Source organism: Gossypium hirsutum, chromosome D03, assembly GCF_007990345.1.
Source record: "Gossypium hirsutum isolate 1008001.06 chromosome D03, Gossypium_hirsutum_v2.1, whole genome shotgun sequence".
In the NCBI taxonomy this organism is placed as follows: domain Eukaryota; kingdom Viridiplantae; phylum Streptophyta; class Magnoliopsida; order Malvales; family Malvaceae; genus Gossypium; species Gossypium hirsutum.
In genome coordinates, this window is record NC_053439.1 from 12,963,212 (window position 1) to 12,980,023 (window position 16,812).

General features: G+C 36.0%; 1 protein-coding gene across 5 annotated transcripts; it reads left to right on the top strand.

Annotated features, from left to right (window-relative positions):
* The first annotated feature begins 4,866 nt into the window (after window positions 1–4,866).
* On the top strand, window positions 4,867–12,841 carry LOC121215365 (probable inactive nicotinamidase At3g16190). 5 transcript variants are annotated; one of them, XM_041089779.1, is made up of 5 exons: window positions 4,867–5,195; window positions 5,340–5,453; window positions 5,796–6,030; window positions 6,148–6,264; window positions 12,577–12,841. In XM_041089779.1, exons 1-5 carry the CDS (start codon window positions 5,148–5,150, stop codon window positions 12,648–12,650), a joined length of 588 nt encoding a protein of 195 aa, XP_040945713.1. In that variant the 5' UTR covers window positions 4,867–5,147; the 3' UTR covers window positions 12,651–12,841. The 5 variants fall into 5 exon arrangements, with proteins under 5 accessions (XP_040945713.1, XP_040945711.1, XP_040945714.1 ...); XM_041089777.1 differs by lacking the exon at window positions 12,577–12,841 and adding an exon at window positions 11,193–12,382; XM_041089776.1 differs by lacking the exon at window positions 12,577–12,841 and adding an exon at window positions 11,193–12,382 and having other exon boundaries at window positions 4,994–5,195; window positions 5,295–5,453.
* The last annotated feature ends 3,971 nt before the right edge of the window (window positions 12,842–16,812 follow it).

A 16,812-nucleotide genomic window follows, 5' to 3' on the forward strand; every position in this document is an offset into this window, starting at 1 on the left:
TTAATTTTTTTTCGAATTCAATTCGATCTTTATTAGTTAATTCAAATTCGCCTGTTTATTTATTTACTTAATTATTTATTATTATGATATTTTAATTTAAAATCTAATATTATTTGAATGTTTAAACTTTTTTTTCTTATATATTAGTCCAGTATATTTTATACATTTTCTAATGGTTTTATGTTATAACACATTTTTAAAATTCACTATACAATAATATTCTTATACAATGTTTTATCTATATATATATACATATATATTCAGGTTATATTAAACTATTTTCACACATACATGTACATATAATATCTTGCCGATTTAATATTATTATATATTTTACTTATTCCTATATATATATATAATTATTTTCTAAAAAACCTACTTTATGTATTGCATTTATTTTAACCCTTTTTATATATATTATTATGTATATATTATCATTCACATTGTTATTAAAATCTTCATTTCACATGTATTATTTACTTAAAATTGATGTATTTTAATTTACTTTTTTATATAATATTTACTTTAAAATTTATTTAGACACTATTATTTTATGTAGTATATTTTTTATTTAACTCTATTTTTGATTTATTTCAAATGCTCATGTATGTGTATATTATTATTTTTATAACTTCTCGATTATAATTTCCTTTCTCTCGTGCTAATCGTCTTTTCAATTATTTTAGGACTCGTGTATTTGTTTGCGTTAATTTGCTTGTTCTTTTTAAATTGTTTTTAAATTCATTAGTTCTCAATTGTTAGTGCTAGAATTTACATAGTGTGTGATATATGTTTTTATTGTTACATATTTTATGTTGCTTATTTGTATTTATTGATTCTTTATCGCTCATTAGCATACATTTTAACTTACGAATTATTATTTCGCATCATCCATTATCAATTCATCTCACTTTATTCGTTTAAAAGGTTACATCAAATATCGTTTAAGTATCAAAACCAATTTATTCAAAGTCTTTCAAGATAACGCAAAGTTCAGTATTTGGAGTCTTCGAAAGAATTGAGCCCTAACGTATTGGGTTCCAATTTTTCTCGTCGAATCTAAATAATCGAGAATATCCCTTTTAATTAACACATAAATAAAAAGCTCATTCTCAGGATTTCGACACGTTGTGTCCTAACGTATTGGATATGACATGTTGTTTTCTCGAGACGAGGATTTTTATAATAAATGAAAATAAAGGCAATATTCGATATTTGAGAATTTTGCGAAATTGAGCCCTAACTTACTGGGTTTTGATTTTCTCATTTGACCCAAATAATCAGATATCCTTCTCAAAATACATGAATTTTTTTTAAAATTTAAAAAAGGACAAACCTAATTTCGAAGATTGAACTGACACACTCTAACTTACTGAGTGTGGCAATTTATCTCCTCGAAATAAGTGAGTCTTATCATCCAATTTATTTTATTCGTATTTTCTTTTTAAAGGATTGTATTTTAAAATCTTTTCAAAATTTCGACATTAAGACATTAAGCAATCAATTCGGTACCAATTTTGGGCGTCACGAGGGTGCTAACCCTTCCTCGTGCGTAACCGACTCCCGAACCTGTTTTCTCAAAATTCGCAGACCTAAAATTATTTTCAAGGTGATCCGATCACACCTCAATAAAAGATCGGTGGCGACTACAATTTTCATTTTCAAGTCGACAACTAAAGTTTTTTTTTGTTTTTCAAAAAAATGGTTTCGACAACAAATTTTATATTTTTAATTTTTTTAATACAACTTAAGGACATGTGTCAAAATCTCAATCTCACTTATGTACTAAATAATTAGCCTTAATTCATGTTTTTAATTATTAACTTTTTTATATAGAGTAAATTCTAAATTTATAATTATATGATAAAATATATTTTTCGTTGAATATATTTTATTTTTTAAAGCATTAACTATTTATTTTGATATATTTTTCTTATATAATTTTAAAAAATAAAATATATTTAACATAATGTTAAAAACATACTTATACAAGAAAAAAACACTATTTGTCGAAACCTTTTTTAAATTTGAAAAACGGGGATCGACTTTGAAAATGGAGTGGGAGTCACCACCGATCTTTTATCGAGGTGTGATCGGTTCACCATTAAAAATGATTTTGGTCTGCGAAATTTGAGAAAACAAGTTCGGGAGTCGGTTACGCACGAGGGAGGATTAACACCCTCGTAACGCCCAAAATTGGTACCAAATTGATTGTTTAATGTCTTAGGGTCGAAATTTTGAAAAGATTTTAAAATACGATCCTTTGAAGTTTAAGTTTGAATAATACAAATTGAATAATAAGACGCGCTTATTTCGACGAAATAAATTGCCACACTCAGTGAGTTAGGGTGCAACAATTCAATCGTCAAAATTAAGTATGTCTTTTTAATTTTTAAATTTTAAAATTCATGGATTTTGAGAAGGTTATTTGGTCATTTAAGTCAAACGAGAAATTAGAATCCAGTAAGTTAGGGTTCAATTTCTCGAAATTCCAAAACATCAAACATTGCCTTTATTTTAAAATCGAGATAACTAAATGTCATATCCAGTAAGTTAGGATCCGACTTCTTGAAATCTACAAAGTTTTATTTTGAAATTATACGGTTTTAACAAAATAAGCATTTGGCTATTTAAATTCATCGAGAAGAATTGAAGCCCAGTAAGTTAGGGCACAATTATCTCGAGAACTATGAGAACCAGACTTTTTTGAAAATTATGAAATAGAATGATGGTAGTGCTTTAATAAAACACAAGTTTTACAAATGTAACATGATTAAATAGTGATGCATAATGTAAAAGACACAATTCACAATCTAAATACATATTGAGGAATAATAAACAAATGATGAATTCAAACAAAAATGGCTACAACAATTTTTTATCATATTATGCAAATATCAATCCTAATTGTCAAATATCAAATGAATTAAATACAACAACATTTATTAATAACCACATTTTTAAGCTAAAATATTTACACATAAACTTAAAATGGACTTGATACAAAAAATAACAATATGGAATAATAATATGTAAAATAAATTTGAAACAAGTAATACATTTATTAATTTACCTTAAATAACACATATAAAATAACCATGTAAAAGTCCTAATACATATATGATTTAAAAAAAAAAGTAATCACCTAAATAGGTTTTGAAAGAAGTAAATTATATATAAATAAAATTGACTTAAAATACATATATAGATATAAAAATACTTGAAATTTATAATCATAATAATATCAAACATCAGAACAATAATATATATTTTTTAAAGAAAGAACAATTTAATAATATATTTAATGGCATTTAAAAATATTATATTAAAGAATTTAAATTATAACACAAAATAAATCATTAACATATGTACAAAGTATATCAAATCATTATAAAATATCTATATATATTAAAAGATGATGAAACATATAGTAATATAGAATTTGAAAAAATAAAAATAAAAATAAGTTTTAAAACAATGTTGATAAACTAAAAATATGTTAATAATAATTTTAAATAACAATATGTTGTATCTTAAAATTATAATAATATAAAAAAATGTTTGAAAACAATGTTAATCCTAATATTTAAAATTTATTATAAATCAACAAAACATTAATATTTATAAAATTAAACAAAACATTATGATTAATAAATAATAAAAAAATAAAATTAAAAAAACAATAATTAAATCGAAGATCCAGTACTTAGAAGACTAAATTTACAATCAATCGAAATCATGAGGACCAACACAACAATTAAACGCATAAGTTCCAGAATTCAAATTCAAATAACAAAAACGCCACCGTTTGATTTTGGACTAAAATGAAAATAGAATAAAAGATATGGTATAAATTAAAAAAAATTGAAAGAAATCGGATTGAAAATGCAAAACAAAGGAGGACCTGTTGCATAAATAGACCTTTGAACAAAATTGCACGGATCCTTCCCGGGTCGGGTCACCGCGTGGATCTATGCCTGTAAACGACACCGTTTTGAAGCCATGGCCTTGGCTCCAAACGACGCCGTTTCCTTCACGGTTTAAAACACAGAACCCTAAGCCATCAAATATGCTCCCAATCAAAAAGAAAACCTAAAGGAAAAAAATATAAAAATAAACTCTCTGCGCCGCTCCCTGAAAAATCTATCAAAATGGGATCTCTAAACCTTTGCTCCAGCCCCGACTGTGACGAAGAGGACTCGATCGCGAGGTAATTCCTTCGCCTCTTAACTTTATTTTGTTATTTTTCGAATCATGAACAAAACGAAGAACAGAGAACTGAAAAAAACAAAAACGAAAGTGAAAGGAAAAACTCGAAATCCCCTTTTCAATTCTCTCTGAATATTTTTTATTTTTTCTATTCAATATCTCTGTCCAAAAAAAGATCCCTTTACAGATTTCGTTGGCTCTTTTTTATAGCCGAATAATAAAAAATGCAAACTGAAATAACGGAAATACAATGTTTTTCTCTTTGTCTCTACTGCGTTTGTTTGTTTGCGCGCAGGTACGGTCGTACGGGGCCAGCTGGGGTGCATGGAGGCATGTGGCGTGGCTCGGTGCGTACGAAGGCTGAGGCTGGGTCCTGGTTGCTGCGGCGCTGGGATATCCTAGGGTTCCCTGCTTCTGATTTTCTTGTTTTGGGCTGTATGATAGTTGGACTAGGTGTAATTGGGTCTGTAATTTGGGTTTGTAATTTTTGGCTATTGGGCTGGGGTGTATTGGGTAATTCAGGTTGGGTTTTGTAATCTGGATTGCTATTGGACTGTTGTTAATTTTGATTTGGTTTATATATTTGTACTTTTAGGCCCGGGCAAATTAGGCCTATTACACTATTAATTAAAAATAGAAGCGTTTGAGGGAAGATTTGATCCGACTAGCACAAAAAAAATAGTCCACATTTAGCAATTTAGTCAGCAAAAATCGCCTATTCCCCGAAAAATCTTGGCATTTATAGTTAATTTTAACTTCTTCTTTTTTTGTCCAATAATCAAATACAAAGCCTAAGAAATACTTTGTTCAAACTCAGACTCTGATTGGTTTCTATTTAATGAAACGGATAATTGGACATTTGTTGACCCAATGTCTTCGACTTCGGCCTTTGCCCTTAGTCCAACAATCTAAGCTTTTTGGCAGTCCAGAGTGAAAGCATGGCAGAAAAATGGAAGCATACGGCTCTCCTTGTAATTGACATGCAGGTTTCATCTTCTTTTATTTTATTTTTTTAAATTCTTTTAATGCAAAGTATATATACCATGGCATATGAATTATGAACATTGGGTTGGATTTTGTTTTAGTTATTGGAAAACGGGGACTTTGGGTTATTGGGATTCTTTTTGCAGAATGATTTTATATTAGATGACGGATTGATGAGGGTAAATGGAGGCAAAGCCATCGTTCCTAATGTGATAAAGGCTGTTGAAATCGCCAGGCAGCGTGGGATTCTCATCGTTTGGGTAAATTTGTAGCCTCTGTGTGCTTATTAACATCTAATTCAGTTCATCTTTCAGAGTTGTGTTAATTCTCTTGTTTGTTTGGTCGGAAAATATCTCCTAGGATGTTCAGTTTATCAAGAAAATGAAAAAACAAAAGAGGGTCTTCGATGTAAAATTGTTTTCCATTATACTCTAATTGACATTTCCACCCAAGTCAGATTAACTTTGCTTTTTTCCAGTCCTGGAACCATTTCTGAGAAATGGAGAGAATTTTGGAAATAATTTCAACAATTTTGTTACAAAGTGCTTCTTGAGTTGTTTGTAAATGGGAGATGATTGTGAGAAGCTTAATTTCGGGTTTAGGTTGTTCGCGAGCATGACTATTTAGGAAGAGATGTTGAACTCTTTCGCCGGCATCTGTACACTCCAGGGAAAGAGGGTCCAACCACCAAGGGATATTTAGGTGCACAATTGGTGGATGGCCTTGTGATAAAAGAAGGAGATTACAAGTTGGTGAAGACTCGTTTTAGTGCATTCTTCGCCACCCATCTTCATTCTTTCCTTCGAAGTAATGGGGTCAATAATTTAGTTGTCGTTGGTAGGGATAATTCAGAACTTGTGAACACTTAAATTGTAAGCGATTTGTTGAGAGGCTTTTCTCGCTTTATGCTATGCGGCATTAACATTTCGGTGTATTCTTGTATCTCTATTGTAGGTGTTCAAACTCCAAATTGCATCCGGCAGACCGTCTTTGATGCCGTAGCACATAATTACCAACCAGTTACCGTTATTGTCGATGCCACAGCTGCTGCAACAGCCGACATACATGATGGTATGAATTTTTGCAGTCTTAATCTGTATATCTACAACTAGGATGATGATAATGAGTTGAAATTATGCGAGAAAAAAAAGAAATTGTCATGCTGGCCCCTGCGAATTGCCAGCAGAACAACATTAGCATTCCAGACCATATGCATGAGAAAGTAAGCATGTTAATGCTGTATGAACTAATCATTTATATAGCACGAATAGAAACTTTTGGAAAACGTTTTATTAAGTTTTTAGTCGTTAAAAGACTTTATAAAACAATTTATGTGGAGATTATGCTAGGTCAAATGGGGGAATTATAGGCCAATGAAAATGCTATCTTAGACTTACAAATGGCTATGATGTTAGTACTGTAAAAGAGTAGAGACGAGAAGACCGTACCATGGTAAACTATCTAGGTGACTATTTAAATGCACGCATGAAAAAAGCCAGAATATAACTAAATGAGGACATGGATGTACTTATATGTGTAGTTAGTGGATCAACAGTGTAAGAGTCAGTGATTTGACTTGTAGGCCTTGTTAGAGGCTGTTAGCCAAGGTCCATCCATGAGTTGTTGAAAGCAGAATGCAATTTGAAACATATAAAGAGGGGGTAATGTATGGACCAGATAAAAGTTTCAGAAGAAATGACAGTTCTTTGTCATGTCAAATGGTAAAGATGTATAACCATCTCAGTGAATCAACATAATGAATCAAAAGATTTCCTAGTGAGGGAACACATAGCAGTTTCCTTCTAAGAGAAGGCAGGGCAGTGAAGAACAGGAGGGCCAGGGGAAGTGGAGGTTGGGCTAAATTATACTTCGACATCCAATTCTTTAATCATAGCAGCGGGAATGTCTTCACTACCAGATATTGCATTGAGAGCTTCTACTTCTATTGCATCAACAGTGGTTTATTGAGCACTATCCCGATTTCGATCAAAAGTTTTCCTCTACATTACTCTCACCAACCGCGGATGTGAGACGGGACTTGCTGCGGCAAGGAGAAGAGATGCTGCGAGCACTCTAACTGTCCAATCTCCTAGCTCAAACTAAGAGCAGTTTGGAATGAAACTTCCTCCCTATTCCTATGGGTCAAGTGAGCTCTTGCTTCTCCGCTTCAAGTAGCCGACTCAACCTTTCTTACCAGATATTGGATTACCTTTCAAAAGATGCCGAGCCAAGATCAGGTGATTTTATTCCTCTAGTTAGGCATATTTCGAATTAGCTCGTCAGTGGTAGAAGCTGGTTCATCGGCTTAAGCCAGTCAATCTATCCAAAGAGCCTACCCTACGCCTCCTATAATAGATTCAGCTCCAGCTGCGCTTTGCTGATTTCTTTCTCAATCCAGAATCCTCACTTGCAACTTTCATCACGAAAGACGCTTTCTCAGTATCTATTCAATTCGGACTTCATGCTCACTTCAGAAATGAAGCTAATAAGGCCTAAAGCTGAGCGACGAGTCCACTGGCATGAGAATCAAGCGAAGTAGAGCGATAAGCACACTATCGGTTGATCTAAAGAAGCTTAACGGCAACTTCCATTCCTGGCCCAGAAGGAAAGAGACGAAAGCAAACCCTTGTTCCATCAAAGGAAGCTAATGGAACGCCCTTATAAAACCATGAATCTTGACCCTAGTGAAGGTAGACGATGAGAGGAATAGGTGGATTCCAAAGGAGAGTTATTTTATATATGACGCTCTATCTATATTGGATGGATGCCTTAGCTGTGGGGTAGAAGGATTTTCTTTCAAGTCTTTTTTTCTTTGATCGCCAAGTCCTCGACTTGAACACTTCACTGAAATCATGTATAAGAGGTCATCCCTTAGTGGACTGATTCAAGCTTGTAGCATATCTTGCAGCCCTTAGACCGGTCTCTCCTCATTCATGCCTTCCTTCAAGGCCTATTCTTTTGGATATCCTTGTTTCCTTCTTTCCTGGAACATCCTTTGATTCTGATTGATGGGACTTCTGTTTGAAATCCCTTGACCTAACCTCTCCTTGACTTGCTACTGCCAAGTCTTGCCCAACCTCTCCTGATGTTCTTGGTGAGCTAGCTTGTCATCCACCACCCCAACTGTGATGGTCCCCTTCGGCTAGTTCTTTCACAAGTGACCCTATCTTCCATCTGCTTCTTCCTATTCATGGTTTGGTCCCTAGCCCTAGCCAAGTGGTTCTGTCTTTCTTCTAGTTCTTCTAGTAGGTACTCTAGAGGTCTTTAGCCCCATGTTCCACAGATGGATAGCCGGGACAGGACCGGGTTCTATCTCATAATGCTACTACTACATTCATTTGGTCAAGCAAGGTCTTCCCTTGTCTTCTATGTATATGGCTGGCTCTTCTTGATCTTGAGGTCATGGGCTAACTCGACCATAGGGAGAGGGGGTCAAGATGCTCTTGTCTAAGTCTGTCTATTTCTTTCTTTGCTTTAGGAGCTCGTAGGTCTCAAGGGTTGTTTTCCAACTTGACCGGAGGACTCTGTTGAGATGTCAAATGCTAAAGGAACGTCTTCCGGATCGATCGAAGAGGGAGGTGAAAAGAAGAAGTTGAGTATATCATAGTTGGCCGCAGATTGGATAATATTCGCTTGCCCTGTTGAAACCTCACCCTATGTCAGCAATGAAGTCTTGCTTGTCGAAGACGTAGGACTGAAACTGTGTAGATAGAGGTGAAGGTTACAAAATGAACAACTTATCAATCCTCGTAGTCGAACCTTGTTTTTGTGGAATATGTACCCCGACCATGTATCATGAAAACATGAAGGGTTCAACATCGGATCAAATAGGAAGAATTCTCCAAACACTAAAATCCTCGTTGGACGAAAAAAGGAAGGTGAAAGCCTATCTATAACTAGGGACCGCCAACCCAGACTTTGATCAACAATAGGCCAACTGCTAATTCTGGTAGTGAAAAGAAAGCCCATACCTAACTCGCTATGCTTACAGCTTGGCACGGTCCCGTGCTATGCTATTTGATTGAGATTCGAAATACCCTTTCTTGCTGCCACCTTCCTTTTGAGCCAGCCTGATTGGAATCTTGTACACTTTCGTTATCTTTCTTTTACTGATCCAGCCTATACCTATTTCCTCTTGCTTTGTGTGGCCGGGCCTGTACCTCATAAAACATAAATCCTCTTTAGGAAGCTAGCACCAACTTCCCTTTAGGGTGTCTAGAGAAGATATTGAGTCCGCTGTTCTTGTGGAACTCTTTCCGTTGGCAATAATTTCTACGCTACGGTTTCTCTTATTCAAAGCTACCTTATGAAAGTAGTCTTTACGAGTTATTGGTAACACGAGATGATGTCTCGCCTGCTAACTCTTCTTATCAACCATAGCTCTTCGAGCCTTCTATAGTAAGATATCAGAGAAGGAAGAAAACTTATAATACCAATTCTGCGTAAAGACTCTTTCCATCGCTCGAACGAAGGTTAAAGATAGAGTATAGATTCGATTTCGGACTAGGGGAACTATGCTACATACTCGAAGGGATAGCTTAAGAATTAGCTATAAATCCCTACTTCTATTAAAAGTTCATCAGAAAAAGGCTCTTTAACTAGGAGTGTTAGGCGCACAAGCAAGCTCGAACGATAAAGGATGTCAGTATCGTCCTAAGCAGTTTCAATTAGGAGAAGGCGCTTACCTCCTTTCGAAACTAGTAATTCTTTCCTTTCTATGCTGCTCCTTGTTCTAGCTCATCTTTATTCTTTTCTAACGGCTTCAAATGGAGTAGGTGAGGAGAAAAGAATTTGAAGGTTGTAGACTAGGAATTGTTGTTCAATTTGTCAGAGAACCGCCCTGTCAAGGCGGAAGTTGCGGGTTCAAGTCTAGTCAGTCCCGACCTATGATCCGAGAAAGATATATCAATTCATTTCTCCCGGGAGAGAAAGAGTTGGATCTAACTTCCCAGCCTTCTTTCGTTCCGCATTTCTCATCGGACAAAGAAAGTCAAGGAATGGTTAAGTCAAACATTCCTGTCTTAAGCGAATCCCTCCTGCCTGGTAGGTGCAATCAGTATACAATACCGTCCTTTCTACTGCGACCACTAAGGGTGATGCGCTAAGGAATTGAATCAAGAAAGGAGGAATGCCTTTTTATTCGGACTTCTCACTCGAGCTAATTAATCTTTCGATTGGTCATCGATTCCTATCTCAAACTATACTCGACTTTCGGTCAGGGCGGTGAGTGTGAGGAGAGGGTTGAGTGAGATTGCAGAACCAAATGAGACCAATAACTAATGCAAGGCTAATCAGAATGGTGTGGTGGCTCGTTACCTCCACCCAATATAAGCAAAGGGATTGAAGTCAAAAGAAGAAAATACAATAGCTGTTCCCAAAAGAAGCTGTGTTTTTCCAAGCGGGCGAATGAACCATGTAGTTCGCTCGTGAAATGCTTATTTTCGATTCCCTCGACCATTGGAAAGGTCTAAAATTCCTCCATATCTATCGCCCCCATCTCTAGTCCCATTTATGGAAGCTAGCCATATCTATCGCCCCCATCTCTAGTCCCATTTATGGAAGCTAGCCAATCTTAATGAAAGCGTTAGTAGCTTAATTTTACATCTTTCTTTTTAGCTAGGATACACTCCTTTATACAAGACTTTTCTAGTTCTTGTTAGTGATCCAGGAACAACACTTAACGTGGGAGAAGGAAAAGCTTTTCACTCTCTTTCTAGCTTGCTAGAAGAGATAGATACAGTACAGAGAGGAGAGTTCAGGTCAAATCCTGTCGATAAAAAATTCCAGCTTATAGAATTGTGGGGAAGGGGGGAATTGGAGAGAAAGGTGGAGCTTCACTAGGCCTTTAGTGCTTTTTTTAAGTCTTGTCTAAGCCCCTTCTCATTCTTTTTTCATTTTTTTTTCTCTACAAATCAAGAAATTTTCTTTATAAGATAGAGCTCCTTCAAGACTTCCTTTTTCATTCCTGCTGAGACCTCTCATTGGCACATCAAATATAGGTGTCAGATTGGGTGTGAACTCAAGAATGCAGCTAGTCACCCACTTCCCTTCTTCGGTGAATGTCGGGGTTGGGTTTTCTGGTGGGTGTGCCATAGTAGAGGCCTTCTTTCCTGAGGAGATATGAGAATCCTCTGTAACTTTAAGGGCTTGGGAGGAGCCCTTAAATAAAGTTCCTCATTGAAAGGTGGAGGAGTTAGTCTCCACCTCCACTACCCGGATGCAGTCTTATTAATGGATACTAAGAATAGAACAGACAGGTTGGAGAAATTGAAGAGGGAGTTGCATTTTTATTATATATGTCGTGTTCCTCCTCGGGGATTAGCAGGTGGTCTTTGTTTGCTATGGAAGGAGATCGTTGATTTTCAAGTTCGGACTGTTTACAGTTTCATTATGGAAGTTGAGGTCAAGGATGATGATAAAAACAAGCGTTGGATGCTTGACTGTATCCATGCAGATTTTGATGACCAGCGACGTTGTGAGCAGTGGAGTCTCTCACAGCGAGTGGCAGGTCGTCGAGCAGATGGGTGGGTAGTTCTTGGGGATCTGAAGGATCTTTTACCAGATGATAAGGAGGGGGGATGTCACCGGTCAGCTGCTTCTTTTTCAGACTTCAGAAATTTTTTAGATAAATGTGGACTGCTGGATGTAGGTTTTGTTGTTCATCCTTTCACTTGGTTTCAGAAACGACAGGGTTCTTTCAATGTGAAGGAGAGGTTAGATCGAGTCTTAGTTAATGTTAGTTGGAGTCATTGCTATGAGCGAGCTTTAACCTTCCTGCTATAGGCAGTGACCATAGCCCCATCTTGTTGAACACTGAAGTTTTGGATAGTATGAAAGGTCCATTTTTCCCTTATGATTCACGATGGAATAAAGATGAAGAGTGTGCTGAGGTTGTCAAACGAGCTTGGCAGCTTAATGTGCGTGGTTCAGACTTGTTTAAAGTGCAGCAAAAAATGACAAATTGCCGGGTTGAGCTGCTGAAATGGAGAAGCTAGCTAGACAGCCCGTGTATGACCATGTAAAGGCGAAATCATTGAAGCAGGACCTTAAGAGAGAAGAGGAATTCTGGAGATGTCAATCTCGGGTTCAGTGGCTTCAAGCTGGTGATAAAAAGACAAGTTCTTTCCATGCTTTGTGTGTTCAGAGTCGAAGGCATAATCAAATTCGGGGATTGGTTTTTATGACAGTGGTATGTGGAAGGAGGTTTGCTGTTAACAGACATTTCTGTTTCTTATTTGTCTACCATGATTGACATATGAAAAGAATTTTCTTACCTTGATTATTTGTACTTGCAACTTTGAGAGAACCAAATAGACATTATTTCTTTTTGCAAAAATGGCATCATAGTTTACTGATACAAAGGCTCAACTTTATTTGAACCAGCCAATATCTATGACATGAGAAATATTGGAGTTGCAACACCAACACTTGAGGAGTGGTATGAAACCAAGCTTTGATGAGTCAAATGATTGAACTGGTATGTATTCTTCGGGAGGCATTACTTTTTCCATTAGATCGTTTGTACTCTGCAGGCTCGTAGTATCTGAATTACCTTGTGTGGAATACTATCTTATTTCCATTTTGTAAGAATAAAGATGATTGACAGTGAGTTAATTTCAGCTATAATAAGCCTTACTAGTTTACTTGACTGCTTCCATTCATGTACTTGCTCACGAGTGAACCTTTCCCCAATTCATTTTCTACGTTGGACTTGAGTTGAGTGTCATTTTCTAATACAAATGTGCTCGATACACGCATTTCAAAATTTTAAATTTTTCCCATGGATTTGTGTATCAAACATAGGGGTCGCCACTCTTTTAGCCTATTCTAATGTTTAAAATAAAATTTTGGTTGTGATCCTCATTGATATTCCCAACTAGCGAGGAAACTGACTCTCACAAAAAGTACACACTCGTACATATAATATGTATGTACTAGTAATACTAAGGAATTGGTTCTCACAAAAAAGTGCATGAGTATATATTTTAAGGCAATTAGACTATTGAGGACCTCAAAAGGAGTTAGAGCGTTATAGTTCTTGGGTCTGCTCACCTAAAACCATAGCAGGTAAGGGTCCATGGAAGCCCATTACCAGGCATGCGTGTGTAGGTCTTAACTAAGCTCATCATTGAATATTTCCCCTTCACTTTCTAATAGCTTGCCACTTGGATTATACTATATGCAGCATAGTACATGTCTCCTCTTTTTTTTTTTTTTAAAAAAAAAGAACAGACCAGTTGGATTAATTATCCGACTCAGGTTTTTACAAATTTAGATCAGTTAGATCTGTACTAGTTGTTTGATAATATAAATGTTTTATTTAATAAGAAATAATTGTTGTTATTTTTGAAAACAGTTAATTCAGGTGGAGGTAAGGGTGCATGTAGGAAGATACTTTATTATTAGTAGTAGTAGTTGATATTGTACGAAGATACTTGAACCATCTTAAAGTTTAGTATTATGTGAAAATTTCTGTGGATACATCACTTCCAAATCAGTGGATTCCATGTTGTTTGCTTGGATAGCTGGATTATATGTAGGATGCAAGTCGACCTGAAATAGTGATGGAATGATGAATTTTCTGATGATTTGAGGTTTCTTTGAAACTCCAAATCAGCCGCATTTTTTGTTTAACACACAAACTCATACAGTTGTCGATCTTGTCCCGCTTTTCAAAGCATAACAATGCAAGGCATGATTTAAGGGTTTTCTTTGGACTAACCCTGAAATCCAACCAAAAATCAGGGGTCCTAGTTTGATGCTCATCTTCTCCCAAGGAAATCTTGAAGCAAATAAAAAGCTTGGTTTTTTCTCTTTTGGATTCTACCCTTTCTTTTTGCTTATTGAGATTCAAAATAGATGATTGATCCAATAATTCTGAGGCTAAGCTACAATCTGAAGTTCATCATCAAGTTACTGCCTGTAAAGGAAATTCAAATCCTTTTCGGCTTATTCAAACAATTATCGGCTCAAAGCCCGACAATAACATGTTAACCCTCCCCCACCCCTTCCCCCAAAGTTTTAATGGTTCGGTCCATCGTGAAGGACCTTTGGGATCGAGATGAACACAAACAAGAATGGGTAGAATTAATAGTTGAAGCAGCGGATGGGCTCCATGCCTGCAGACCACAAAGCAAGCCTATTGACCCCAAACCTCAACCAGAAACCAGCAGTTGCGCAAACCTGGTCGGCCCAACTGAGATCTTATGGTCAAGGTTATGAGGTAAAGGTAAATACATGTTGGTCCCAATTTATGGCAACCATTGAACAGTCGAATGAAACAATTGAAATGAACATGATTTAACAACGATTAATTCATCATTTTTAAAAGGTTAAGGATCATGATTTGAAACCTTTTGTTTTATCTCGTTGATATATGCATATCTTTTTTGTTTTATATGTACTAGACATTAAAAATCAATTTTCCTTTGCTTCGTTGCACTGTCATTATCTTACAGTCATCTTCAAACTGCCTTCCACAACAAATGGGTGGTCAAGATTTCAGACAAATTAAGAAAAAAACAAAAAATTGGACGATGGGGGAAGCTTATATTGACGGTATTGACATGGCAGATATCTCAATGTTTTTTGTTATTTTGCTCTCCAGTTATCTTAAATGTTTAATGAAGGTTCAAAACAGCAACGCCATGAAATAAACCAATGAAAAAGGATTAAAGTTGAAATTACTCTTACCATTTAATGACAGTAAAAGTAAAAGTATTATGAAAGTCTCTATGAGAGTTAAATTGGTAACCCCTCTACTAAAAAAATAAGGAAATTAGTTTCTATACATTAGATTAGGGAGTAAATTGGTAATTTCTTTTAAAAATTTCATCTTTTTATATTGTTAAAAATTGACGTGATTGATAGAATAATTGGACAGTGACACATGGCATGCCATGTGTACCTCCTACTAACGTACATGAACCGGTTTTTAATAATAAAAATGGATGAAATTTGTAATAAAATGACTAGTTTGATATTTGATCTAATGATCTAATGTACAGAGATTAATTTTCTCATTTTTAAGTATACGGGCAAAAATACAATTTGACTTTTGCTTGCCCATTAGCTTACGGCTGATAGGCCATTGTTATTCAGTGTCGTACATTGTATTTAGCCAAGGCAGCTTCAAACTGCTTACTATAGAAATGAGATCCTTCATCACTGACCAATGCACGCGGTGTACCAAACCTAGTGAATATGTTTTTTCTTAGAAATCTCACCACTAATTTTGTACCATTGGTAGGTAAAGCAACTTTGAGCCATTTTGAAATGTAGTCGATAGCTAGAAGGATGTACTGATTCTTGAAAGAACTTGGAAAATGTCCCATGAAATCAATCTCCCAAACATCAAATACTTCCACCTCAATTATCTCTGTTTGTAGCATCTTTGTTATGAATAAGAGTTAGTTGTAAAAGTTAGTCAAGATAGTTAAGTTCAGTTGTTGTATAGTTAGTCAGTTAGCATCAGTTAGCAGTTAGTTACCGACTTACTGTATTAAATACTCAGTTAGACCCTCTTTTGTTTTCAATGAATTCAGTCTATCTTAACATGGTATCAAGAGCCAGGCTTTCCTGGTATAGATTTTTTTTCTTCTCTCTTGTGCTCATGGCTACAGAAGGTGTTCCAACAGTTGACACACCTCGGCATTCTAGCAACTCTGGTAAAGTAGTCCATCAACCAGATTCTGAGATTCTTAATTCATCTGGTGTTCATTACTTTGCCAAGCATGATACTATTAAACTTAGTGAACAGAATTTTCTTTTGTGGAAGCATCAGTTGTTGTTGATTCCCGAAGGGTATGGTCTTGAAGGGTTTGTCTTAGGCACCACTCTTCCTCCTCCTGCTTTCATACCTGGTACTAGTGGTCAGCTTGTAGTGAATCCGGCATTTCTTGTACATAATAAGCAAGATAAGTTCTTGGCCTTGTAGCTTTTATCCACAGTCTCTGATGAAGTATTAGTGCATCTAATAGCGGCTAGGACCAGTTTTGATATTTGGACAACCATTGATAGACGGTTTGGTGCCAAGTCCAATATCAAGCTCTCAAGTATGCGTCATGCACTATACTCAATCAAGAAAACATGTCTTCCCATTAAAGATTATCTTTCCAAGGTCAATAGTCTAAGTGACAGTTTGACTGCAACAGGTAACCCAGTTATTGAACAAGAACAGATCATCGTTATCTTGTTTGGCCTTCCCTTCGAGTTTGAGTCCATTCGAGTACTTGCCTCTGCCACTCCAATAAGTCTTGAGTTGGTTACTGAGATGCTTCTTGATTGCGAAGCATGACAATTGGCTTTATTGACTGATGTGCCTCTGCAAGCCAACTTGGTGTCTCGTTCACAGTAAGGTAATCTCGACAACTTGAAATCCAGTTCAGATTCTAGTCGTGGTTCTAATCGCGGACACAGGGGTCAAGCTCATGGGTGGTCTCGTGGTCGTGCTCGTAGTTTGAGCCGCGGGTGGTTTTGTTTGAAACCACAGTGTCAATTATGTGGTAAAATAGGACACTCGGTGCAGACATGTTATCACCGCTTTGATGAGAATTTTTCTGGCCCTGGTTTGAGTTCTTCAATGTCTGTCAATTACCATCATCTTGGTGAAGCACCTAC

Coding starts and splice junctions, on each gene's coding strand:
- LOC121215365 (XM_041089776.1), top strand. CDS start 5,148: ATGGCAGAAAAATGGAAGCATACGGCTCTCCTTGTAATTGACATGCAG. Junction 5,196..5,294: donor TCCTTGTAATTGACATGCAG/GTTTCATCTTCT, acceptor ATTTTGTTTTAG/TTATTGGAAAACGGGGACTT. Junction 6,265..11,192: donor AACAGCCGACATACATGATG/GTATGAATTTTT, acceptor CATCAAATATAG/GTGTCAGATTGGGTGTGAAC.